The following is a 26,293-nucleotide window of genomic DNA, read 5'->3' on the forward strand; positions in this document are numbered from 1 at the left end:
AAACAAAAAAAAACCCTACAGGGAAGATTCACCAGCACAGCGCACACAAGTGCTGGGCCACCTCTGCCAACCTGGATGCCCTTTCTGCGGGGGCTGGGGGAGACACAGTCCCTGCCTTCCAGGATCCTCCTTAAGCCAACTGGACCCCAGAGTTTCCCCAGAAACCTGGGGCAGGGGAGGGGATGGAGGGAGGGAGGGGAGGGAGAGGGAGGGGAAGGGAAGGGCAGGGCATCCTCAGATGGGGACACCAAGGCCAGGAGAAGGACTGAGCCAGACGGGAGGGGTCCTTTCCACTGGCTTCCTCCCTTCTTGAACCAGGAGCTTCCTCAGCTTCCAAGCCCTGAACTGTCTTCCCCGACCGAGAGAAGGTGTGGGGTTCCCTGGGGGTGTGCCCCAGGGAGGGAGCCCCAGCCAGGGTGCCCAGTGCACAGACCAATGGGTGCCCCCGGGAGAAAAGATGGGTCATTTCCTCCTCGCTCTCTGCATCGTCCCTTGAGGCTTTAAAAACCACAGCCCAGACGGGCAGGAGGGACCTCAGTCGCCACACAGCCCTGGAGCACAGGACATGGTGAGTGCCACTGCCTCCTCCCCGTCCTCAATGTCCCCTCTTCCCCCCTCTCCCTCCTCTCACGCTCTCACGCTCCAGGGATGGGATCTGGCCAAGGAATAAAACTGTCATTATGTGGGCTACAGCCACTTCACAGGACAGAAGTTTCCCCAGGGCAGGAAGCCTTCGAGCTGGGTCTCATAAGATGATTAAGAATTCCACAAAGTAGCCGGGTGTGGTGACACGCACCTGTGACCCCAGCTGCCCCGGGAGGCTGAGGCAGGAGGATCTGGAGTTGCAGGCCAGCCTCAGCAACTTAGGGAGGCCCCGTCTCTAGTTGAACAAATAAAAGACGGGGGATGTGGCTCAGCGGTCGCGTCCTGGCATGCCACGCATTGAAGCCCTGGGTGGAGTCCCCGGCAGAGGGGGAAAGTTCCACCAGTGGAGGAATCCCGAAGAGGTCTTCGAGGCAGGGGTCATGGCAGGGTCAAGGTCGGCAGGCTGGAAAGAGCCGGTCTGGAAGAATGGTCAAGATCCACGCAGGTGTTTCAGATGGGGGATTATAGAGATGGGGGAACGGGCGCCCAGGCAGGAGCACATTCCTGGGTCCGTCAGGCGTTGGTGGCAGACCCAGCTGCCCCATGGACTCTGAGTCTCAGAGGAGCCCATCTGCTAGCTAAATCAGGGCTCCCCTTCCTTACCTGCATCCCGCGGGCCGGGCACTGTGCCAGCAGAGATGCTCGTTAGCATCTGCAGCGCCTGAGGCCCTGGCCTTGCTTCATCTGCGTGTGGGAGGAAACGGGAAGCAGCTGATGGAGCAGGAAGGGGTGCGACATTGCCTCACCCCCCTCAGCCCACCCTCGGGGCCATTTGAGCAAACTGGGCCTTCAGAACCTGACCAACCACCAGCTGCTGCTCCCCTGCCCCCCATAAAGTGTTCTGAAGTACCAAAGGGTATTCAGAGAAGCCACTCTCCTGCACCCCAGATGTCTACCCTTCCCTTGCAAACAGCTGTACGTTTTGTACATTATTTCATATCTTGTTTTTTCATGACTATCATCTATTTTTTTCTTATGGTACTGGGGATCGAACCTAGTGGTGCTTTACCACCGAGGTATATCCCCGGTCCTTTTTATTTTTTATTTTGAGACGGGGTCTCCATAAGTTGTTGAGAGCCTCACTATAAGTGGCTGAGGTTGCCCTTGAATTTGTGATCCTCCTGCCTCAGCCCCCTGAGTTGCTGGGATTACAGGCATGTGCCACCACACCCAGTTAACATAGATTATTAACCAGCTTTTATTGAGAGCTTACTGCATGCCAAGAATCATGCTAAACACTTTACATTCACACATTTCACCTTAAACTATAAGAAAGGTACCAGATTCCCACGTATTTTAAGGGAGCTGAGATCCTTTTTAACCGTCATATAATATTCCAGTGGGAAATTTCATTCCCTATCAATGGAGATTTTGGTTATTTCCAGTATTTTTTTTTACCTTTTTTTTTTTTTTTTTGTACCAAGGATTGAACCTAGAGGTGCTTAACCACTGAGCCACATCCTCTCCCCTTTTTATATTTTATAGAGAGAGACAGGGTTCTCCCTAAGTTGCTTAGGGCATCATAAATTGCTGAAGCTGGCTTTGAACTCACAATCCTCCTGCCTCAACCTCCTGAGTTGCTGGGATTACAGGTTTTGTCTTTAAAACTAAGTCTGTACCTCTACTAATATCTCTGGACTCACCCCTGGTTTTCCAGAACCCAAGGCACAGGTAGACGTCATTTTGACAGACGTGGCCAATAGCTGTACCAATTTCTCTTTCCACCTATGGTGCAGGAGAGCACCTGCTGGCCTTCCCTTCATCCCAGACCTTACCAAAGTTTTCTTTTTGTCTCTTTTTGCCATTGTCAATCTCAGAGGTAGTTCTTTGCAGCCTCTCAGGGTCCACAGATTTGCATTTTCACTTTTGGTTTGGACAGTACTAGGAGTTGAACCCAGGGCCTCTCACACGCTAGGCGAGGGCTCTTCCACCGAGCTGCGTCCCCAGCCCTCCCTTGCTTCTTATAATCTGACCATTTCTGGTTTTGGGATGTGCGGGGCTTTCTCTTTACAAAGACTGTACAAACTGAAGAACTTTAACCTAAGCGTTGCCTGCTGACCCTGCACTTGCCCCCCGTCTGCAGGGCCACATGCTCTGGTGGCTCTCTGTGCTTCTATGAGGGGACTGTTTGAAGCCAGTGTGTTGTGTGGGGATGGGGTGGGGGGGCATTCAAGAAAATGAGCAGGCCTGGCCAGGGTGGGCCCAGGCAGTCCTCCACGGGTCTGTGACTGCCACTTCCATAGGGGACAGGTGGTCGGACTTCCCCTGTTGGAAGAATGGGGAAACCCAAGCACAGAGAACGGGGCAGCTGAGTAAAGACCATCGCTCTTCCCGAGTGTCCGCCGCTCGGCTGTGGCCAGGCAGGGTCTCTTCTCTTCCTTCGGCCATCCCCGCTGCAGGCCTCCAGCCTCACTGACCTGAATCCTTGCCCCAGCTCCTCTCTGGTGCTCCCGCCTCTGGTCTGACCTCCTCAGAGCGGCTGGAGGGATAGTTCTAACCCTAAACTTGAACGTGGTGCCCCTAGCTCATAGACCATGGATGGCTCCCCATTACCCCAGGATAAAACCCAAACTCGTTGACATGGTGCCTGGGGTCTTTCAACCTCGCTTAGACACCGGCCAGCCACCCTGACCTCTGATCTTCCAGTGCGCGGCACATGCCCTCCCTCTTGCCTCGGGTCCTTCCATCTAGAATGCACATTCTTTTTCTTGTGGCCACTCATGACTCAGAGAGGGCTCTTCCATGTCTGCTCTTGCCAACTGAGCAGTTAGAAAGGTCTCCTCGCCTCTCAGAAGCCTCAGTGTACTCATCTGTAAAGTGGGCATTACCACGGCAACAACCTGCCCCAAGCTGGAGTAAAGGAGATAACACCCGAACGGGAACGGAATGTAGGACGGAGCTCGGCGATTACTACAGCTGTCCTTGCCCTGTTCACCTCTTATCCATTCATGGGTCCGCCCGGCCAACCCTGTGGTCTAAGCCACCCCTGTCCCCTGCCTCCCCGGACCCTTTCAATCTCCTATTCTTCCCAGTGTCTGCTCTGAGTCTCTCTCTCTCTGTGCAACGGACCAGAGCTCTGGTTAAAATGAGCACATGAACTCAGAAGCAGTAAGAGTACCCTGTGTCTTCCCGGCTGCGACATAGTTACTGTTTTATCTGCCGTGCTGGGTGGGGCCCAGGGCTGCTGCTCTGCCCCTGAGCTCCCCTCCTGAAGACACTGTGATTAGGTAATTAATGAGCCAACCCCGGGGAAGTCCCTCCAACAGTGCGTGGCACTCAGGAACATTTCGCGGCCAGTGCTGCCCCCTGAGTTAGCCACTAGCCACATGGGCCATCTAAATTTAATTAAAATGACATACGATTAAAAGTTCAGTTCCTCAGAGAGCTGGCCCTATTTCAAGTGCTCGACAGCCACGTGTGGCTGGGGCTGCCATCTTGAACTTCACAGATGGTGGTAGGTCATCAAGGAACGTTCAGTTGGACAGGGCAGCAATCTTTTTTCTCCAGGATGTTTTTCCAAGCCTCACACCAGGCCGGACTCTGTGAAACACTCACGATTCTAATCAGGGCACTTGACTCTCCCTCTCCCTGTAGACCAGAACCTCTCGAAGAGCAGAGGTCAGGAATGTCTGGGATGTCCCCTGGCGGTGAATATTTACCTGCAGAAGGAATGCTCCTAGGATCTTTATCTTAGACTCTTGGAATCGTAGAACAGATAACTGGGTTGTGGGATACCCTCTCCCTTGGCATCCACAGTGTATTGGTTCCGGGACTTCAGAGGTACCCAAGTCCAAAGATGGCAAGTCCCTGTATAAAATGGCTCAGTGTTTGCATTAAACTCTGCACATTCTTCCCTATATGTTGTTTATTTATGTACTTTCTGGTACTAGAGATTGAACTCAGAGATCCTTAGCCACAAAGCCACATCCCCAGCTCTTTTTATTTTTTTTATTTTGAGACAGGGTCTCACTGAATTGCTTAGGGCCTTACTAAATCACTGAGGCTGGCCTTGAACTTGTGATCCTTCCGCCTCGCCCTCCTGCCCTGCTGAGATTACAGGTATGGGCCACCGTGCCCTGTTCCCTTGTCCTTTCAATCATTTCTAGATGACTTAGGATACCTATATGATCTAAATGCCATGCAGATAATTGTTTAGGGAATAACAATGAGAAAAAAAGTGTCATTTTCAATACCCACACGATTATTCTTTTCCAATAGTTTCCATCTGTGTTTGGTTGAGTCCAAACCTGGGCACACGAAAGGCCTAGCATCTCCTGCGTAATTTTCAGGTTTGGGAATCGGCAATGCACTTCGTGGTTCTCTATCCAAGAAGAACAAAAGCATATGTAGAAAAAAATTGCCTTCTAATTTCAGTTCCCCCAGCCCCCTCCCCAGGGGCAAACACTGTGACAAGATCCCCGAGCTAGCCTGAGTATACATAAGTAAACACACACACACGAGAGTGTTTCCCCTTTTGCAGGCACTTATGCTTTGTGACTGAGTGTCTGATCTTTTCTACTTTACCCTAGATCTTGGAAATATGTTCACATCTGTACTTTAACAACTTCCTCATTTTTTTTTTTTTTTTGCAAGTTCTTTGGTCAAAATATGTCACCATTAATTTATCCAGTTCCCTCTTGCTGCCTAATTAGCTTGCCAATCCCCCCTTGCTGAGCACTTCAGTTATTTCCAAACTTTGTTAGGGATACTGCAAGGACCAAAACTTGGTGAGCTGTTTGCACGGAGAAGATTCTGGAAATCGGAGTGTTCTGTCCTCATGAAGTCAGCAAAAGGAAAGGACAGAGTGACATCATGCAGGAAAGGAGCTTTGTCAGCTGCGGGGTGGGGATGATGGCGCAAGTGGGGAGCAAGGATCAGGAGGCCTTGCTTTTGAGGTCTGAACCATTCTGCAGCCAAGGACTGCTGAAGGCTTGTGAAGTCAGCAGAGGCAGATGTTAGCTTCATGTGTCACATCCAAAGGGGACATGCAAAATGTCTGACAACCTGCTCAGGTGCAGAACTTCCCAGAGCAGGGGCTTGCAGCTGTGCCCTGCAGAGTTCTGTGGAAACCTGAGCATGCGCCTCCAGGAGGGGGCGGAGCCCAGAGAAGCTGGCCCCGGGGGCAGGGGAGCGGAGTCTGTGCCTAGGGCAGGGGCTATTTACCAAAGGAAATATTTCAAATATTTGAACTTTCTCTTTTGAAATGTTTTCAGAGTTACAGAAAAATTACAAGAATAGTACAAGAAGTCTCATATAAAAATTTCCCAGATTTTCCAAACTTATCTATCCATTATCTATCTATCCACTATCTATCTTCCATACAATCTATCCATCCGATTTTCTATCTGTTCATCATCCAACCATCTAGACCTCCCTTCTCTCTTTCTCTGTTTCTTTCTCTCATCTGTTGTGTTTTTTATTTTTATTTTTTGGTGTACGGTGCAAGCATCATGCTGTTTTATGCTGCAAAACTTCAGTGTCCCTTTCTCACGAGTGAGGACATTCACCTCCACGAGCATTGGTAGTCATTGATGTCAGAAATTCAACATTTGGCTGGGAGCAGTGGGCACATCTGTAATCCCAGCAGCTTGGGAGGCTGAGGCAGGAGGATCGCAAGTTCAAAGCCAGCCTCAGCAACTAAGCAAGTCCCAAAGTACTTAGTGAGACCCTGTCTCAAAATAAAAAAGTAAAAAGGGCTGGGGATGTGGCTCAGTGGTAAAGTGTTTGCCTGGCATGCACAAGGTCCTGGGTTTGATCCCCAGCACCACGAATTAATAATAATGATGATGACAATAATAAATAAGTAAAATATTATTTATCTTGATGACTGGGTCTTTTGGGTACCCCCCAGGTTTTGTGCCCAAGGTAAGCAAGGCACTGCCAAACCACTGCCTTCTCCGGGTAGCCCCAGCACTGAACCTTTGAACCAGCCATGGACCTCAGTGGACAGAAGCCAGGAAAAGGGGTTATGGTGGTAGACGTGTGTGGGGAAAGTTATCCCTTAACACCATCTGAGATTTTAGGAATATTAAAACTCTAGCAAGCAGTTATGTGCACTGACCAATCAGAATGGACAGTGGTGATAGCTTTGCAGTCAGGCTAGGGTGTAGCTGGTGCTGGGTCATGGGGAAGTCCAGGTCCAGGGACTTCTGGGTCAGGGGGCAGGGGAGCAGGTAGACCCATCAGGATGGACGTTTTTTCAGCATTTTAATGAGTGACGTGACATCCCAACTACCTTCAGTCTTCAGCATTCCTACTGCTGCAGAGGAGGGAGGCTCAGAGAGGTGACCGGAAACTCGCACGGTTGTGCCGACCCCACCCCCACGCACGGCCCCAACTCAGGCCCTCTCTGTCTCCCCGATTCCACACAGGTCCTCATGGATAACGGCACAAGTCATTACCCCGACGAGTACCCCTACGATTACCCCTGGGGCACCCTGGACCCCGACGAACCTGTGGATAACACTTCCTATGCCCTGCGAGCTGCGGACATCATTGCCTTGATCATCTTCACGGTGGTCTTTCTGGTGGGCGTGCCGGGCAACGCCCTGGTAGTCTGGGTGACAGCATTCGAGGTCAGGCGAGCCATCAACGCCATCTGGTTTCTTAACCTGGCGGTGGCTGATCTCCTCTCCTGCCTGGCGCTGCCCATCTTGTTTGTGTCCGTCGTGCGGCAAAGCGACTGGCCCTTCGGCGAGGCGGCGTGCCGGATCCTGCCGTCCCTCATCCTGCTCAACATGTTCGCCAGCATCCTGCTCCTGGCCACCATCAGCGCCGATCGCTTCTTGCTGGTGTTCAATCCCATCTGGTGCCAGAACTTCCGCAGGGCGGGCGTGGCCTGGATGGCCTGCGGGGTGGCCTGGGGCTTGGCCCTGCTCCTGACCATTCCCTCCTTCCTGTACCGCTCGCTGCACCAGGAGCACTTCCCATCCAAGGTCATCTGTGGCATCGACTACGGCAGGGACGGCAGGCGCAAGGAGAAGGCGGTGGCCATCGTCCGCCTGGTGGCGGGCTTCCTGTGGCCGCTCTTCACGCTCACTACCTGCTACACCTTCCTCCTGATCCGGACGTGGAGACGCAAGGCCACGCGCTCCACCAAGACGCTCAAGGTGGTGGTGGCGGTGGTGACCTGCTTCTTCATCTTCTGGCTGCCTTACCAGGTGACAGGGATGATGATGGCCTTGTTCCCCAACTCCTCGCACGTCTTCCATCGGGTGAGCAGGCTGGACTCCCTGTGCGTCTCCATCGCCTACCTCAACTGCTGCATCAACCCGGTCATCTACGTGGTGGCGGGCCGGGGCTTCCAGGGCCGGCTCCGCAGGTCGCTCCCCAGCATTCTCCGCAACGCCTTGACCGAGGAATCCCAGTGCCGGGAGAGCAAGTCTTTCACGCGCTCCACGATGGACACCCTGCCGCAGAAGACCCAAGCGGTGTGAGACGGGGGCTTCCTTGGCCTCCAGCACCCCGGAGTCCCCCTTCCTGGGCGGTCACTATCTTTCTGCACTTTTTTTTTTTTTTTTTTTTTTTGGTACCAGGGATTCACTGAGCCACGCCCCAGCCCTTTTTATTTTTTTGAGACAAGATTTCGCTAAGTTACTTAGGGCCTCCATGAGTTGCTGAGGCTGGCCTTGAACTTGAGATCCTCGAGCTTCAGCCTTCTGAGCTGCTGGGAATTTGCGAGTTCACGTAAAGAAAAGCTTTAAGTTAATATGAGATTTAATGGGAGTTGGTTTTTTTTTTTTTTTTTTTTTTTTTTTTAAGTAGTGAGTGGAACGATGCTATGTGGTTATGGCGAAATGGAGGAGCAAGACTGAGGTGGGCTGACACATCCGGCGTTATCCACCGGAAGTGGAGTAATAGAAAATGTGACTGTTTTGCTTCGAAAACTGCTGTTTCTGTGTGTGTGGGTGTGTGGTGCTGGGCGTGGAACCCAAGGCCTTGTGCATACCAGGGAAGTTCTTCCACTGGGCGACACCTCCAGCCCTGTGCTTTCTTTTTCTGTGGACATTTTATTCTGAAACCATGGCAGATTCATGTTGTAAGGACTAGTAGGAAGGGAACCTGCGTTTCCTCACATCAGCATGTTGAACTCGACACAGCCAAGGGTCCAGGGACATCCCCATCACTGCTGGGATCCCTGGAGTTGTCCTTCAATGGTCAAGTCCACCCACCTCCCCACCCAGCCTTGTCCCTTACCCCAGTAAACCACCAATGTGGTTTACCACCCTCTATATCTGCGATCTTGCCATTTCAAGAACACTTTTCAATAGAATCCTACTATATCTAACCTTGCAAGCTTTTTGAAAACTAGCCTGTATGACTTGTATTATGAAAATAAACAAATATGGAAACATGTTATCTATAATGTATAATTTCAGCATGCTGTGTGTGCATGTTTGTGTGTGTGGATTAGCTAGAAAATAAGTACAGACCAACATAAGAAGTGCCATAGTGTAAAGCAGGGGCACATGCAGTTTTTAATGTCCTAGTAGACACGTGAAAGAGTGATGAAATGGCTGGATGCGTTGGCGCTCGCGTCATCCCAGAGACTGGACTGCGGAGGCTGAGGCAGGAGGATCACCAGTTCAAAGCCAGCCTCAGCAACAGTGAGGTGCTGAGCAACTTAGTGAGACCCCGACTCTAAATAAAATACAAAATAAGGCTGGGGATGTGTCTCAGGGGTCCAGTGCCCCTGAGTTCAATCCCCAATACCAAAAAAAAAAAAAAAAAAAAAAAAAGAAAAGAAAAAGAAAAAGAAATAAAATAGAAAAGTGATGAAATGATCATTGTCATAGATGTGCCATGGTTTGGGTGGTTGGAATGTTCTCCAGGGCTCTGTGATTGAAGGCTTGGTCTGCAGTGTGGTGCTGTTGGAAGGCAGAGGAACCTTTGGGAGGTGGGGCTCAGTGGGAGGGCCTTCGGTGCTGGGAAGTGTCCTCCGAAGGAAGCTCTAAGGGACTCCTTTTTTTTTTTTTTTTTTTTTTTTTTTGTGGTGCTGGGGATTGAACCCAAGCACTCTACCAACTGAGCTATCTCCCCAGCCCATCTAAGGGACTCCTTGGTGGCTCTCACTGGGAGGTGGTTATAAAAGTCTGATTGGCCCTACCCAGGCCTCTGTTTTTAATGGGGATGTGAACACTTGCTACGGGCATCTGCTATGGCCATTCTCCATATTAAAACCGGGCTCTCACCAGAAATGATGCAGGTCATGACCTTGAACCTCCAAAACTGTGACCTAAGTAAATCTCCTTTTCAGCCTAGCATGGTGGTGCACACCTGCAATCCAAGCAACTGAGGAGTCTGAGGCAGGAGGATCCAAAGTTTGAGACCAACCACAGCAACTTAGTGGGTCCCTGTTTCAAAATAGAAAGTACATAAGGGCTGTGAAGGTGGCTCAGTGGTAGAGCACCCCTGGGTTTGATCCCTGCTCTCTTTCTCTCTCTCTCTCTCTCTATCACACACACACACACACACACACACACACACACACACACGTACACACACACAAAGTAAAATATAGGTAGCAGACCATGTTAAGCTTCTGGCAAGGCTTGTGTGATTTTATTTTTTATTTTATTTGTTTTTTGTTATCAGGGATTGAACCCAGGGGCGCTTAACCATTGAACCACATCCCCAGCCCTTTTTGTATTTTTTGTTTTGAGACAGGGTCTCACTAAATTGCTTAGGGCCTCCCTAAATTGCTGAAGCTGGCCTTGAACTTGTGATCCTCCTGCCTCAGCCTCCCAAGCGCTCTGTGTGAATTTTGTGCCTGCTTGATAGTGAACGTTGGTATATCTGGGACAAGATGTGCTCTGAGACTTGTGTTCACTTACGCAGACCTCCTGGGAGCAGGCCTCGGGAGGATACCTGAGCCCCAAGCACCCCTAGTGCTTAGGGAGGGGCTCCTGAGCCTTCTCCCAAGAGCCTCCTAATCCCGAATGGCTCTTCTACCTCTTCCTTGCTGATTGGCTCCCTCCCAGCTTGATCCTTCTCTGCCTCTGTTGCATTTTCTTTCTCTGCTCCTGTGGTTTGGTTATCAACACAGCCCAGAGGCCCTTAAAGGGTTTGGCCAGGGTGGCACTAGGATGTGGTGCTGAGATCTTTAAGAGGTGTGGCCTAGCTGGAGGCCTTTTGGTCACTGGGGGTGTGCCCTTGAAGGGAGTCATGGGACTCAGCCCCCTCTGCACTCTTTTGCTTCCTGGTCATGAGGTAAGTGACTTTGCTTCACAGTGTGATCCACCATGATGGGCTGCCTTGCCACAGGCCCAGAGGAGTGGGGCCAGCCAGTGAGGGACTAGAACCCCCAAAACTGCAAGCCAGAGCATGATGCTCTCAGGAGGTGGTGGAATCTTCTGGAAGAAAGTTAGATCGTGGGAGTGTGACCTTGAACAGGCTACTGGAACCCTAACCCCACTTATCTCCTTGCTTGCCCACCACCATGAGGTGGGAAGCTCCTCTATACCCCACACTTCCTGCCGTGATGTGCTGCTTCAGCACAGGCCCAAAGCAACAGGGCCAGGTAAGCACGGACTGAAAACTCTGCAACTGTGACCCCAAATTAACCTTTCCTCCTTATAAGTTGATTTTCTCAGGTATTTTGTCACAGTGATGGGAGGCTGACTAACACAAGTTGATTATTGCAGGTGTTTGTTATAGTTGTGTAACGAAAGCTGACTTGCACATCTGCTCTTCAACATTGTCTCTCTGGACCTCACTCTTTCTATTTTTATTTATTGATTTATTTTTTTCGTGGCTCAGGGCCTCACCCATGCTAGGCAAGTACTCTGCCACTGAGCAATACCCCGCCCCCCAGACCTCTGTATGATTTATTTTGAGACAGGGTCTCATCAAGTTGCTGAGACTGGCCTCCACTCTGGATCCTCCTGCCTCAGCCTCCTGAGTAGCAGGTGTGCACTACCGCACCCAGATATGCTCACTCTTCAAGGCACTTCTCTTCTTACTAGCTTTTGTGACTTCACCTCATATCTTTGATATCTCTCATTCTGCTTCTGACCTCCCCACCCATCACCACACCAAGACTGACCTCAGCATCCTCCCTCAAACCTCTTCTTCCCCTTGCCTCCCCATCTCAGGGACAACCCTGTTGTCCACTTGGTCACCCAGGCCGACTCATCCTGACCTTTGTCTTCTTCCTCATCTTGGTCCACGCCCTCCATCCTCTCCCTGCGGGGCCCTGCCTTGCCCAGCCCTGTTCTCCCAGATGCCCAGCCTGTCTTTCTAAGACCCTCTTCCCCCTCTCTGCCTTCCTTCAGAGTGCCTGCCTGCCCCCCGAGGCCCCCCGACTTCCTGTCTGCCTCTCTCCACTCCCCCACCTTCCTCCTCTGCTCCTGGCCACCTTCTAGCTCTCCTGGTCTGAGGAGTAAGTGGGAGCCAGCGAGGCTCATCCCGCTTCAGGAAGGAGATCCATCCCCAAATCCAGGCCCGCAAGAGTCTTCTAGAAACAGTTGGAGGCTGCCGAGTGGGATTCAGGGGTCCTTCCCCAGGCAGCCTCTGCCTGTGGCTGGACCAGCCCATTCTGAGAGGGAAGTGGGCTGAAGGCCAGAGGATTGCCCAACGTGTGGTCTGGGGAATCTGCTGGGTCAACAGGTTGGAAAGGGGAAGTGGTGGGGAAAGGAAGTGGACAATGGGCTTGGCCACCCCAGTCCCAGCCTCCTGGACCCTTGGCTCTCATTCACCCATCTGCTGTTTGGCCCTGGATCTCCCGAGGCCCGGGGCCAGAGCCACCTGCGTCAGGGCCATGTGACTGAGCCCTGCACCTCATGTGACTAGGGGCCAGGAGCTTGCCACTCTGGACGGGAGCTGCCCCGAGCAATGCAATGTGTTGTGGACGTGGTCCTCACTTCTGGCGTCAAGCAGGGGGCACGTCAAAAGATACGAAAAGGTCAGGTCAGAGTAACTTGGGGAACACATTTTACCTGACTCAGTCTGCTTGAGATCGCGTCCTAGGGCTGGGATGTGCTGGCGGAGGGCGCCTCCCTCGCGCTCTGGGCATCACGCCTGGGTCGTCCCGGCACTGCGCACAAACAAATGAGCAAAACTCTGATCTGTTCATCTTTTTTTTTTTGTACTAAGTCTCTGAAATCTGGTGTGAATTTTATACTCAAAACACCTCAGTGTGGACCTGCCTCATTCAAGTGCTCAGCAGTTTCCTGTGACCAGTGGTTACAGCGTGAGGCCCTCAGGGAGAGACTTTCTTGGCTAACGTTCAGGGCATCCACAAATTTCTTTTCTTTCTTTCTTTTTAACCAGGGTTTGAACCCAGGGTGCTTAACTACTGACCACATCCCCAGCCTGTTTTTTAAAATTTTTTAAATTTTCAGACAGAGTCTTGCTCAGTTGCTTGGACCTTGCTCAGTTGCGGAGGCTGGCTTCAAATCTGTGATCCTCCTGCCTCAGCCTCCTGAGCCTCTGGAGTTTCAGGTGTGTACCACCGGGCACCTGGCAGCATCTATGGATTTCTAACATCTAACACCTAGAGCTCTGTGCCTCTTGCCCTCTGAGGCTGCTGTGACATTCTAGAATCCTGCAATTTAAATAGTCTGTAACTCACATTGCAGGACCCCTTGGGCCAAATAGCCAGAGGTTCTGACTTTTTGCTACGAGTCTGTGATTGTAACACTCTACCTCAGAGTCTTTGATTTAGATCAAGGGCAGGGGTCAGCAAATCTGGCCCATGACTTGTTTTTGTCAATAAAGTTTTATTGGAATGTGGTCATGCCTGTTCTATCTGTGGCCACTTTCATGCTGCTGGGACATAGGTGGGAAGTAGTGATAAGACCCTGGCTGTCTTCTTGACCCACAAAAACAAAAATACTTTCTTTTTGCAGAAATAAACTGCTGAAAACTCATGAAATTTAATCCCCATTATGAGGTATGAGGAAGGGTGAAACTTGATCTGTCTATGGTATTTGGAGGTGGGACATTTGGGAGGTAATTAAGGTTAAGTGAAACTGGTTTTACAGAAGGGAAGAGAGATCTGTGCTTACCATGAGTCAGCACGTGATGTCCTTATGCTGCCACCAGCAGAGGGCAATTAAAAGATGCAGCTCCTCGACCTTGGACCTCTCAGCCTCCAGAACTGTAAGCTGAATAAACCTTTATTCTTTATAAATTATCCAGTCTGCGGTACTCAGTTACAGCAACCGAAAACAAAGACACCAACCCTTGATCTAGATAGTCAAAGATTCTAAGATGTGGCTTCACAGATGTCTATTTTATGATTGTTTAGTAACTTGAACATAGGTTAAGACATTCTTTTTCATGCATCAGAATCATCTAATATGTTCTGTTCTACAGCATATTGTTCAAAAATGAAATGAGATTATGCTTCCCCCATCTTAGCCACTCACTCTAGCAGGCTCCTGTCCTTCCATTAGGTCGAACCCAATAAAATGGTCAAGAGTCAAATTACTCTGGGGTGTGGGGACCTGACAGTTTATTTGCCTTTTATTCTTTTCTTTTCTTTCTTTCTTTCTTTCTTTTTTTTTTTTTTTTTTTTTTTTTTTTTTTTTGGTGGTGCTCTACCACTGAGCTACACCCCCAGTCCTTTTTACTTTTTTATTTTGGAGCAGGATCTCACTAAGTTGTTGAGGCTGGTTTGGAACTTGCAATCCTCCTGCCTCAGCCTCCCAAGTTGCTGGGATTACAGGCCTCTGCCACTGCATCTGGCTACTTGTTGTTTTTGAAAACTTGTGACAGAAGGCACATACCCTAAAATTTCCCACCAGTGGCGTTTAGTAGGTTCAGTGTGTTATGGACAGTTGTGCAATTGTTACTGCTCTCTGGTCCCAGAACATTTTCAACACCCCAAGAGGAAACCCAAGAGGAAGTCCTGTGTCCCTAAAGCAATTGCTTCTCCATCCCTACCTCCCCAGCCCCTGAAAACCGTGGATCTGCTTTGTGTCTATGGATTTGCCATGATTTACTTGGACTTACAGAAATGGCCACTTCAACTGGGTCCACTTGCTCATTTTCTAGGATGTTCTCATCTTAGGTTTCTCCTGGCAGGAAATGACTAGTGAGCTGAGGGGTTTGTGCTCAGCCACCCACAGGGTGACTGAGAATGGAGCCCCGCGAGGCCTCTCCTTAAGCTCGTGGGGGCCCTGTGCATGGCCACCCCCATGTCTCCAAGTAAGAGCCTCCAGCTCCAGGGACACCAGAAATGTTTGCCAGCCAGAATCAGAGAACCTTATGCCAATGACCCCATGACCTGCTGAGGACTTCGCCAAGCCGAATCAACCTGAGAAACACCTGGCACCCTCTTCAGACTCAGAACTGAGTGGACGAAGGCTGGGGGCCTGCCCTGGGTGGCATCCAGCCTAGGGACTTTCTGACCAGGGATGTTTTCTCTAGGGGCCGGGGGTTGGCAGGAGGTGGGAGATGAGGAGGCCCCCAGGACAGAGTGGGGGCAAGGGGACCCAGGGGATGTTTGTCTCTGTGGGGGAGGGGTCAGGCTCAGCCAGGACAGGGCCACCCAGAGAGGGGACGGAAATGCCTGGGTCACAGAGCCAGACCCAGCTTCTTTTTTTTAATTTTTTTTTTTTTTTAGTTGTTGATGGACCTTTATATTTTATTTATTTCTATGAGGTTCTGAGAAGCGAACCCCGTGCCTCACATGCCAGGGGAGTGCTCTTCCTGAGCCACAACCCTGGCCCCCAGTCCCAGCTTCTTGACTCAGAAATGACTTCCTCTAGCAACATGATTTTATTCTCAAACAGCAACAAAAGTGTAAATAGATCCCCTTCAACTCCTGAAGCATGCAGACAGAAGAGCAAAGAGAAAAATCTGCTGAATGAAGAGGTTCCTGGGTCGGGCTGGAGCCACTTCCTCTTGTGAGGCCTACACTGTGCGTGCGTCCTAAGGACGGCCAGCGTCCACTCTGTTCTTTGTTGTTGCTGTTAATGTCTCTCTCTCTCTCTCTCTCTCTCTCACTCTGTTGCAGTGCTGGGGATGGAACCCAGGGCCTTGTGCTGTTGTTAATTTGACAAACATGCAGCTAGCGTGTTCAGGTTGAGCATCCCTAATTGGGAAATGTAAAATCTGAAATGCTCCAAAGTCTGAAACTTGTGGCATACGAATGGGACACCACGGGAGGAAAGTTCCACACCTGACCTCATGGGAAGAGTTGCCATCAAAATACAGATGCATTGAAAATACTCCATAAAAATTAACTTCAGGCTCAGCTGGACATGTGGTGTACACCTGCAATCCCAGGTACTTGAGAGGCTGAGGCAGGAGGATTGCAAGTTGGAGGCCAGCCTGGGAAACTTAGACCCTGTCTTCAAATAAAATAAAAAGGACTGGGGATATGGCTTCAGTACTGTCCCCCACCCCCAAGGGAAATTATCTTCAGGCTCCAGGTATATATATGAAACAAAGTGAATTTCATGTTTGGACTTTTTGTCCCATCCCCAAGATGTGGCATTATGCATAAGCCAATATTCCAAAGTCTGGAACACTTCTGGTCTCAAGCATTTTGGATAAGCGATGCTCGATCTGTACTAGGTGCCAGGTGCTGGTCTGTGGGTTTTAAGTCTAGTCAGCCATTTACTGCTCATTGTATCCACCTGCTTCATAGATGAGGAAGTCAAGGCTGAGAGGGGCTGAGACCTGAAACTCATCAGCAGTGGACCTAGGAGAGGAATCTTATCATTCTGGTTCCTTAGTTCATGTTTTCAGTCATGGTAAACTGGGAGAGGCGGTTAAGAACTACTATGGAGGGGCTGGGGAGATAACTCAGTTGGTAGAGTGCTTACCTTGCAAGCACAAGGCCCTGGGTTCGATCCCCAGCACCCAAAAAAAAAAAAAAAAAAAAAAAAAAAGAACTACTATGGAGCTGGGCGTAGTGGTGTACCCTGTAATCCCAGTAGCTGGGGAGGCTGAGGCAGGAGGATGTTGGAGGCCAGCCTCAGCAATTTATCCAAGACTTTAAGCAACTTAGTGGGACCCTGTCTCAAAATAAAAAATAAAAAGGGCTGGGGAGGTGGCTCAGTGGTTAAGCACCGCTGGGTTCAATCCTTGGTAACAAAACAAAACAAAACGAGAACCATTATGGCCAACGTCTTCCCATTTTTATAGGTAGAAAATTGAGGCCCAGAGAAGGGATAGGACTGTGTTTGGGCCCTGGGCTTAGCGGCCTTGACCTTTTGGTGCAGGATGTTTTCCTCAGAACGTGCAAGGAAGGCAGAATATTTATCTGTCTGCGGATACCAGAGGGAGAGCTGGGCACACAGCTGGAAGCCAGGAGGGGGGTAGTGGGCAGTTGGTTCTTGCCAGAAGGACCTCAAAGGGCGCTGTGGGGGTCGGAGGCCAAGCCAAGACCACCAAACCCTGGGGGTCAAACCACACCAGGAAGCGGGTGACCTCAAGTGTAGGGTCTGGGGCGGGGTCGGCTCTCCACCCACCTCTGCCTACCCGAGCCCTCTCCGACCTTCACAGGCCGTCCTGTAATTTTGGTATGTGCGTCACGGGAAGACAGGACAAACAGCCTGGGGTGGAAGGGGCCACTCCTGTTTTTCCTGGTTAAGGTTCGCTGGGGCCAGCGCCTGGAGAATCCAACAGCAACCTGGCACGCAGGGCCAATCGGTGGCCTGCAGCGGTGTTTGGGCCACCTGGGAACCTCCTGGCAGAGAAGGTAAGGCTGGGGGGAGGAGGGAGGGAAGGGGGGAGGGAGGGGCTTCCAGATCTTGGCTTCTTGGAACCGTTTCCTTCAGAATCTGGGCAGAGACGTGAAGTCTTACCGTCACCACGTTGGAATCCATGTCAGAGTCCTGGGCTCTTGGAACGAACTGGGGCTGCCCAAAGGAAAAGCCCCCGAGAAGGCTGGAAAGTGCTTTTGTTACGTTTGGATGTCCTTTGTCCCTCTCTGACTTGCCGGAATTCTTGCCTTGGTGGTAAAGCAACCGAGCTCAGCAGCGAGCCTGCTGAGCCAGCCTGTAGCGTGGCGACTCTGCTTCCTAAGACAGCTTCTTGCATTTCACACTGACCTGTGACCCATCCATGCCCAACAGTGCAGCTTGGGGACTCTTTTCTTTTCTTTCTTTCTTTTTTTAATGCCGGGGATGGAGCCCAGAACCTCACACGTGCCAGGCAGCTGCTGTGTCACTGAGCTACACCCCAGCCCTGTGACTCTCCATAAACTGAACACACCCATGTATTAGCCTTAGCATGAGCCCCATCTCTGGTGCCCCAGGGGCCCCTAGAGGGCAGCCGATTGTGACTTTTAACACCACAGAGTCCCTTTGACTTTTTTTTTTTTTTGGTACCAGGGATTGGTACCCACTGGGCCATATCCCCAGCCTTTTTAGTTTTTATTTTGTGACAGGATCTCCCTTTACTGTTGCTGAGGCTGGCTTTGAACTCCCCATCCTCCTGTCTCAGCCTCCCAAGTAGCTGGGATTGCAGGCGTGGGCCACCGCAGCCTGCTCCTTTGTTTCTGAGCATCACCTGGATGGAATCATTCAGTCCTCAGCGCGATGGAATCCGTGCCCGGTCCTTCCCCTGTGTAGACCACTCCACTGGGTAACCATGCCACGGTGGGACGGGGTGCGTTCCCAGCTGCGCTGCTGGGAACCTTCTAGCGCATGTCTTTTGGTGAGCATGTATGTGCTTTTCCAGGAAGCGGGGAGGATCGCTGGGTCATGGAAGAGGACTCCCACATTCAGCTGTAGCTGATCCAGGGCACAAGTTCCAGCAAAACTGGCCCATGGCCGAGCACGCATGTGCAGAGAGCACGTCCGACGACGCTCGTCCTCTCGAACAGCTGAAAGAAATTGGGTAGTTTTTGTTTTGGACGTGCTGGGCACTGAACTCAGAACCTCACACATGCTAGGCAAGGGCCTTGCCACTGAGTTACATCCCCAGCTCTTGAGAGGCTGAAAGAAGGCTCTTGGCTTCTGTGTGTCCATTTCTGTCTTCTTTCTTTCACTGGCCAGGTGTTGAACGGGAACTTACCGTGTGCTGAGCACTGTCCTGGATGCCGGGAATGGTGTGGAGCTCAGGGCGGGGCGATGCTGGTGTTCTGGGAAATGGGGATAAAGTCATACTCACTTCCTAGGATTGTTAGAGGCACATAATAGGTGTTCAATGAACATCACCTGTTATTTTAATTATTAAAAATAATAATGGCCATGATGTTTTATCTGTAGATGGAAGCATGTAAATGCAGTCTATATAAATACACAAAGGTGATTTATTATAAAACCGAGAGAAGAATGCTTCTCATGATGATCCTCACGGTTCTTATGAAAGGCCTTTAGTTTGAGGCTGGTGAGTAGGCATGACCCATCCAGCTCTGGACTAAGTTCGAAGCTGTCGTGAAGTGTGAGGCAGATGCGAGTAGACAGAGGGGGAAGCGGATCCAAGGCAAACTAAAAGGAAAAGGTGAAGAGATGGGACGTCGGTGTCCTGTCCCCATTTCTGCTTAGAATGTTCAGGAGGAAATGTGGCAGACGATACCGTTGCCTGTGCACAGGAAGTTTGTCGGTTTGAATCAGCAGGAGCTGAGCAGGGTGGGTCCCGGGGGTCTTGGGGATGGGCACAATGGCAGCTCAGGTGAGTGGCGCTCACTGTGGCCTAGTGCTATTGCCGCTTCCCTCCTTGATGTGCCCGTTCAACGAGCTGGATTCTTAGGTCGCCCTGGGGGCAGGCATGCCATTATCCCCTCTCCAGAGGAGGAAGCTGAGGCCCAGGGGACTTGCCCAAGGCCACAGGATGGTGAGGGCTGTGGTTTGTAGAGGCCAGCACATTTCACTCTGGGGATGACGGCAGCAGAGTGCCCAACTCCACGACCACAAAAAAGCGGCTTGACCTCAGGTGCTGCCAGGCAGGGTGGGGAGCCTGGCTTCCTCTCTGTCCTTCCTGTTATGTCAGCACCAGATAGAGCTTGGGGCAGTGCCAGCCAACCCATAATAGTCAGCAGAGGGCCACAGGGCCACTTTGACATGGGGCAGGGCGGGGACTCCCGTCTGGCTCCTCTTGTCCCCAGAGCTCCGTCCAGTCGAGTTCCCCTGTGAGCCAGGTGCGCGGCGCCCATCACCCCTCAGGGTCTCCCCGGACGGGCGAGGGGGTCCACCTCAGTGACTCCCTCCCCAGGGCAGGAAGTGAGGGAGACCGCTGCAATGACCAGCGCGGTCACAGAGCCGCGATCCACTGGGGCCACAAGCTGTGTTGCCCTCCAGCTCTGGAGTCCCAGATTCGGGGATGACGGACGCCCCAGGTCACGGGGCTCCAGAGTGGGGCTGACATGGCTGGAAACTCGGTTCTGTCCTCGACTTACCTGAGTGATCTTGGGTAAGTCACCTTCTCTGTGCTTCAGTTTCCTCATCTGCAGAATGGGTTTAACAAAGCAGTATCAAAATCAGAGGGTTGGTGTAGGAGGGTGCGACGACACAATGTTTAAAGCCACTTAAAGCCGCTTGGACCAATGCCTGGTACACAACTGGATGCGCATAATAAATGGTGACGTGATTATTGGTGGTAGATCCTATTGCTTCTCTGCTCAGCACCCTCCCCTGGCTCCCATCTTGTTAGCAATACAAGATTAAGTCCTTACCAGCCCGTGTGGCCCGAGGTACTCCAGCCCCGCCACCCTGTCCCCCTCATCTGCTCCTCACTGCTCTTCCTTGAACTTGATCATGTTCTGGCCTCACGGCCTTCGCACTGGCTGTTCCCTCTGCCTGGAACACTCTTCCCCCAGATCTTCACATAGTACCCTCCCTCAATTCCTTTAGATTTTTGTTTCTACTGGGGATTAACCCAGAGGCACTGAACCACTGAGCCGCCTCCCCAGCTCTTTTTATTTTTAGTTATTGGTGGACACAATACCTTTATCTTTTCTATTTATATGGTGCTGAGGATGGAACCCAGGGCCTCACGCATGCCAGGCAAGCACTGTATCACTGAGCCACAACCCCAGCCCCTGTAACCCTTTTTTATATTACATTAGAGACAGGGTCTGGCTACGTTACTTAGGGCCTTGCTAAGTTGCTGAGGCTGGCCTTGAACTCACAATCCTCCTGCCTCAGCCTCCCGAACTGCTAGGATGACAGGGGTGTGCCACCGCGCCTGGCTCCTTTAGTTTTTTTCCTCAAGTGTCACCAACTGAGAGAAGCATTTCCTGCCCACTCATGTAACTTCCCCCGTGGCAGCTTCCCCATGGCATTTGTCACCTTATGAGACACAATGTATTTTGCTCACTCTGTCTTGATGACTGAATCCTCCCACTGGAGCGTGAGCTCCCAGGAGAAAGTCTTTTGTCTGTCTTGACCCCCTGCTGTGCCTCAGGACCTGGAACAGCACGTGGAACAGAACAAGGGCTCAGGAACTGTGTTGTGTGAATGAATGAATGGTCACGAATTCCATCTTTCATGGTCGCGCCTTCTCAGTATTAACATGATTTTAAGAATGAAAAGCAGTAGGATTCTGTAAGGGCTCTGGCTCTCCATCTGTGTGCCAGTTACGTGGCATATTCAGGGTACAAAATCCAGAAAGCTGAACCTGTGTGACATGAGCACTCCGCTGTCCGCGTGTTTTCCCACGATCTTGTTTATGCTAAAAAAGGATGGAAAGATTGCTCACAGGTGCATTTCCATGGTATCAAGATCAGAAAATGCAGATGAAAAAGAACTAAGACAAATACTTTGGCTGTGAACACAGATGGATGTTTTCCCTCTTTTTTTTTTTTTTTTTTTTGACACTGGGAATTGAACTCAGGGGCACTCCACCACTGAGCCACATCCCCAGCCCTATTTTGTATTTTATTTAGAGACAGGGTCTCACTGAGTTGCTTAGGACCTTGCTAAGTTGCTGAGGCTGGCTTTGAACTCACAATCCTGCCTCAGCCTCCTGAACTGCTGGGATTACAGGTGTGCGCCACCGTACCTGGCTGTTTTCCCCTCTTGATGAACAGTTAGAGTACAATATTTTGTTTCATTTGCTTTTCATTTTTATTTTTAATTTTTTATAATTATAAAAGGAGATGTCTTTCTTTCTTTCAAAATGGGATCTTGCTATGTTGCCCAGGCAGGTCCCAAGGTGATTCTCCTGACTCAAATAATAATTGGCCAGGGTTCTAATAAATTAATATTTTATAATTCCAAGATTTTTATTGTGACAGTGTTCTACCATTGCTGTCCTATTGTAGAATTTCAAGCTAGCGATGAACTCGGGCTCCAGTGTGTTCACATTCTGGAATCACAGTTTTCTGACCTACTGGGGTTCTAAAGATTCAATACCCTACAACTCCAGACCGTGCACAAGCCGGCGTTCTAACATCTGAGCATCCAGGAGTTCCAGGCTTCTGTACTGGGTGCAATAGCACACGCCTGGAGTCTCAGTGAGTTGGGAGGCTGGGGCAGGGGGATGGCAAGTTAGAGGCCAGCCTGGGACCCTGTTTCAAATTAAAAAATAAAAAGAGCTGGGGATGTGGCTCAGTGGTAGAGCACCCCTAGGTTCAATTTCCAGTATCAAAGACAGACAGACAGACAAACAAAACTTCGGTTGTGCTGGAATTCCAGGTTGCAATATTCCAGAATTCCAGGGAGCAAGTGCTGAAAGCTCCAGTCTTCCAGATGCCAGTGGGCTAGGGCCCCGGTATTCCGGTGCCCAGGATGCTGGTGGAGTGGCTTCCACTACCCCAGGAGTCCCAAACCCTCCGGAGCTTGCTACTCTGAAATCTCGCTGGGTTTCTCTCCTGCCCAGGTGTCTGGACCCAGATGGAGAACGATTCTCTCAGCTACCCCTTGGAGTACGGGGACTACAGTGACCTTCTGGATGTCCCCGTGGACTGCCCGGATGGCTCCTGCGTCGCCACCGACACCCTCCGCGTGGCCCCTCTGCTGCTGTATGCCGCAGTCTTCCTGGTGGGGGTGCCGGGCAACGTCATGGTGGCCTGGGTGGCCGGGAAGGAGGCCGGCCGGCGGGCGGGGGCCACCTGGCTCCTCCACCTGGCCGTGGCCGATCTGCTGTGCTGCCTGTCCCTCCCCATCCTGGCGGTGCCCATCGCCCGCGAAGGCCACTGGCCCTACGGCGCGGCCGGCTGCCGGCTGCTGCCCTCGGCCATCCTGCTGTCCATGTACGCCAGCGTGCTGCTCCTGGCCGCGCTCAGCGCCGACCTCTGCCTGCGGGCCCTCGGGCTCCCGGGGTGGGCTGCGGTGCGGCGGCCGCGTGCCGTGCGGGCGGCTCAGGGCGCAGCCTGGACCCTGGCCTTGCTGCTGACGGTGCCCTCGGCGCTGCACCGCCGCCTGCACCAGGAGCACTTCCCGGCCCGGCTGCTGTGCGTGGTGGACTACGGGGGCTCCGCCGCGGCCGAGTACACCGTGACGGCCCTTCGGTTTACTTTTGGCTTCCTGGGGCCGCTGGTCTTCGTGGTCGGCTGCCACGGCGTCCTCCTGTGCCGGGTGACCCGACGACACTGGCCTCTGGGCGTGGCCGTCGTGGTGGGGTTTTTCATCTGCTGGGCCCCCTACCACCTCCTGGGGCTGGTGCTCACCGTGGCTGCCCCCAACTCCGCGCTCCTGGCCCGGGCCCTGCGGGCTGAACCCCTGGTCGTGGGCCTGGCCCTTGCTCATAGCTGCCTCAATCCTATGTTCTTCCTGTATTTTGGGCGGGCTCAACTGCGTAGGTCACTGCCAGCTGCCTGTCACTTTGCCCTGAGGTCGTCCCAGGATGAAGAGGAAAATGTGGTAAGCAAGGTATTCACCAGTCATGACCTGGTGTCAGAGATGGAGGTGTAGGCAAGAGGGACACTGTCTTTTAATCTCCTAGTCCATTTCGCAAACAGCATCAGGCATGGCTGGATCCAGGGGCTCATTTTATCCATTCATTCAAAGAACATTCATTATCCACTTGCTGTATGCAAGGCACTGATATAGGCACGGGGGCATAGTAGTGACCAGAAGAGACATAAATCCTGCACTCAGACAGCTGACATTATGGGGGAAGAAGACAGACCATAAACCAACAAATAAATGAATATGGAACATGTGAAGGATGATCTGTGCTAAGAAATCTAAAGAAGACAAAGAGGGCTGGGTGGGACAGTGGAGATCAGTCAAGAAGGGTCCCTCAGGGAAGGTGAAATGGGAGCCAAAACCTGAACAAGGGAGAGCATAATTGAGAGAAAAAAATTGTTCCAAGCAGAGGGACCAGCCAAGCAGTAAGTGCAAAGGCCCTGAGGTCACCTGGGGGTGTAGCTCATGGTAGAGCACTGGCCTAGTAAGTCCCATGAAATATTTTGGACATACTTATACTCAAAAAATTATTTGTTGTTTATCTAAAATTTGAAGGCAGAGCATTCAATATTTCTTTTCCAAGTTCCTTACTGTGAGCATCTTGATTTGACTTAGATTTTAATAAAACCCCTCTCTGGTTGCTGGTGGAGATGGCTATGGGAAGCAAGGAGTGAGGAACCCAGTGAGGAGGCTACTGCAATAGTCCAAGCAAAAAAGACGTGGTAGTAACTTGGATCAGGGTGGTAGAGCAGACGTACTGGGATGCTGATGAATTATGGCATTTTGAAGAAAAGGCCAAGTCCAAGCCCCTTGGCTTGGCATTCAAGGCTTCTCTCCACCACTTCTGCTCTAGCTTCTCAGACCCTGTAGTAGACATACTAATGGCTGCCGATGTTGTGCACATCCTAACCTCCTGACACTAGGGAACCTTACATGGCAAAAGGGACTTGCAGATATAATGAAGTTAAGGATGGGGACATTATTCTGGTCTGTCCAGGTGGGCCCAAAGTCATCACAAGGATCCTTTAAAGAGTAAGACAGGAGATTGGAGTCAGTAGCAGAAGATGTGATGACTGGAACAGAGGTTCCAGGGACAAGAGGAAGGTTCTGCAAGCCAAGGAATGCAGGTGGCCTCCAGAAGCTGAAAAAAGGCAGGGACAGAGTCTCTCCCAAACCTCCAGAAGGAAAGCAGAACTGCCGACACCCTGACTCTAAACTTTGGACTGCCAACATTTTAAGAGAATATGTCATATTCAGTCACTGTTTTCAGTCACTGTGCTTGTTACGGCAGCTACAGGGAGCTTATACAAACTGCCTGGGCAGCTTCTTCTCAAGCCTCTGAGCCTTTTTTCAAGCTGGCTGGAATGCCTGTCTCATCTGTGCTGTCTGATTCGGTGATCACAAGTCACCTCTGACTATCTGAACTAAAATTAACTGCAGTTTAAAATTTAGTCCTCAGGTACCCTGGCCATAGTTGAAGGTCCAAGAGCCAAATGTGGTTGGTGTCTGCCATTCTGGACTGCAAAGGTATAGAACATTCCCAACACTGTGGAAAGTTCCATAAGACCCTGCCTCTCTAGAATCTCCTCTAGAATTTCAACGGCTTGGGGATTTACCCCCCCCCCCCCCCTTTTTTTCCTTTTTTTGTACTGGGGAGTGAACCCAGGGGTGCTTTACCACTGAACTACATCCCCTTGCCCTTTTGAAAAATTTAAAAAATTTAAGAGAGGATCTCACTAAGTTGCTTAGGGCCTCACTAAATTGCTGAGGCTGACCTTGAACTTGCAATCCTCCTGCCTCAGCCTCGCATGTTGCTGGGATTGCAGGCATGTGCTACCGTGCCTGACTGCTTGGGTCTTTTGAACCGTGTGGTAGTGGCACCTGTGTATGGATGGCACTCTGCACATATTTCTCCGTGAGAGTACACATTAGTCACCTTTTTGTTACTGTTACCACATACTTGACACAGGCTACTTATGGGGAAAAAAGAAACACAAGAGGTTTGGTTTGCAGGTTAGGAAGCTGAAAGTCCGAGTAGCATAGCACAGGCTCAGTGAGGGTCCCCTGGTCTGCACCGCCTACTAGCGGACAGCAGGTGGGAGTGTGTGCGCAGGGGCAGACCGCCTGCCAATCCGGAGCACAGAGCGGGGCGGGGCCAGGCTTGCTCAACTAGCCTATGAGAGGCAAGGAACTGCGGGAGACCCGCCTTCCCAGAGCCGCCCCACCTTTTAAAGGGGCCATAGCATTTCCCGATAGCGTCATCTCAAGGACCAGCCTCTAATCCCACAAACCTTAGAGAGGGGGACACAGTTAAATCATATCCAGACCACAGCAAGGTAGTTCTCATATCAACCCACAGACAGGGTGAAATGCTTCAATTTATAAGTCGAGGCACAGGGAGGGGAGGTCATTTGCCCAAGATCACACAGCAAGGACACTGGAGAGCTGGAATTTGATTTGTTTTACTTGACTTCAATGCTCGCACTCTTCATCGCCAAAATTTTCCTTCAAGGCCTTGCTCAAATGGCATGCCCTCCAGGGAGCCCACCCTGAATCGTGCTTTTCTTAGGCAGAGGTGCTTTCCCTTTCTATGAGTCTCGGGAGCACAAGTTCTCAGATAAAACACAAATTCCCCAAGGGTGACAACTGGACCTCTTTAATTTCTGTCTCTCCTCCTATCCTACAGCTAAGAAACAGTCAAATTTTATTTGTCTAGATCCTTTTTTTTTTTTTTTCCCAACTAGACTGTAGGCTTCCTGAGGGTGGTAGCCTCTTTCTTACTGTTTTTACTTCATATGATATAGGAATGCATATTAGGTTTTCAGTGATTCATGTTTTAGTTTCAGTATTTTATTCAGAATTGTTACACATGAATTATTAAGAGGTCTGTCTTGTAC

General features: G+C 51.1%; 2 protein-coding genes across 6 annotated transcripts; both read left to right on the forward strand.

Moving 5' to 3' along the window:
* Positions 1-265: 265 nt before the first annotated feature.
* C5ar1 (complement C5a receptor 1) lies at positions 266-8,397 on the forward strand. The gene is made up of 2 exons (XM_047530093.1): positions 266-568; positions 7,017-8,397. The coding sequence occupies exons 1-2, from the start codon at positions 566-568 to the stop codon at positions 8,079-8,081; spliced, it is 1,068 nt and encodes a 355-aa protein (XP_047386049.1). The 5' UTR covers positions 266-565; the 3' UTR covers positions 8,082-8,397.
* Positions 8,398-15,429: 7,032 nt separating this feature from the next.
* C5ar2 (complement C5a receptor 2) lies at positions 15,430-24,644 on the forward strand. Of its 5 annotated transcripts, XM_047528860.1 has the most exons (4): positions 15,443-15,511; positions 15,608-15,879; positions 17,104-17,299; positions 22,366-24,644. In XM_047528860.1, the coding sequence occupies exon 4, from the start codon at positions 22,380-22,382 to the stop codon at positions 23,397-23,399; it is 1,020 nt and encodes a 339-aa protein (XP_047384816.1). In that variant the 5' UTR covers positions 15,443-15,511; positions 15,608-15,879; positions 17,104-17,299; positions 22,366-22,379; the 3' UTR covers positions 23,400-24,644. The 5 variants fall into 5 exon arrangements, with proteins under 5 accessions (XP_047384815.1, XP_047384817.1, XP_047384816.1 ...); XM_047528859.1 differs by having other exon boundaries at positions 15,430-15,879; XM_047528861.1 differs by having other exon boundaries at positions 15,430-15,879; positions 17,193-17,299.
* Positions 24,645-26,293: the final 1,649 nt, after the last annotated feature.

Source organism: Sciurus carolinensis, chromosome 16 (assembly GCF_902686445.1).
Source record: "Sciurus carolinensis chromosome 16, mSciCar1.2, whole genome shotgun sequence".
NCBI lineage: Eukaryota > Metazoa > Chordata > Mammalia > Rodentia > Sciuridae > Sciurus > Sciurus carolinensis.

What these genes read in the sequence shown, in the direction of transcription:
- C5ar2 (XM_047528859.1), top strand. Translation starts at nt 22,380, where the DNA reads ATGGAGAACGATTCTCTCAGCTACCCCTTGGAGTACGGGGACTACAGT.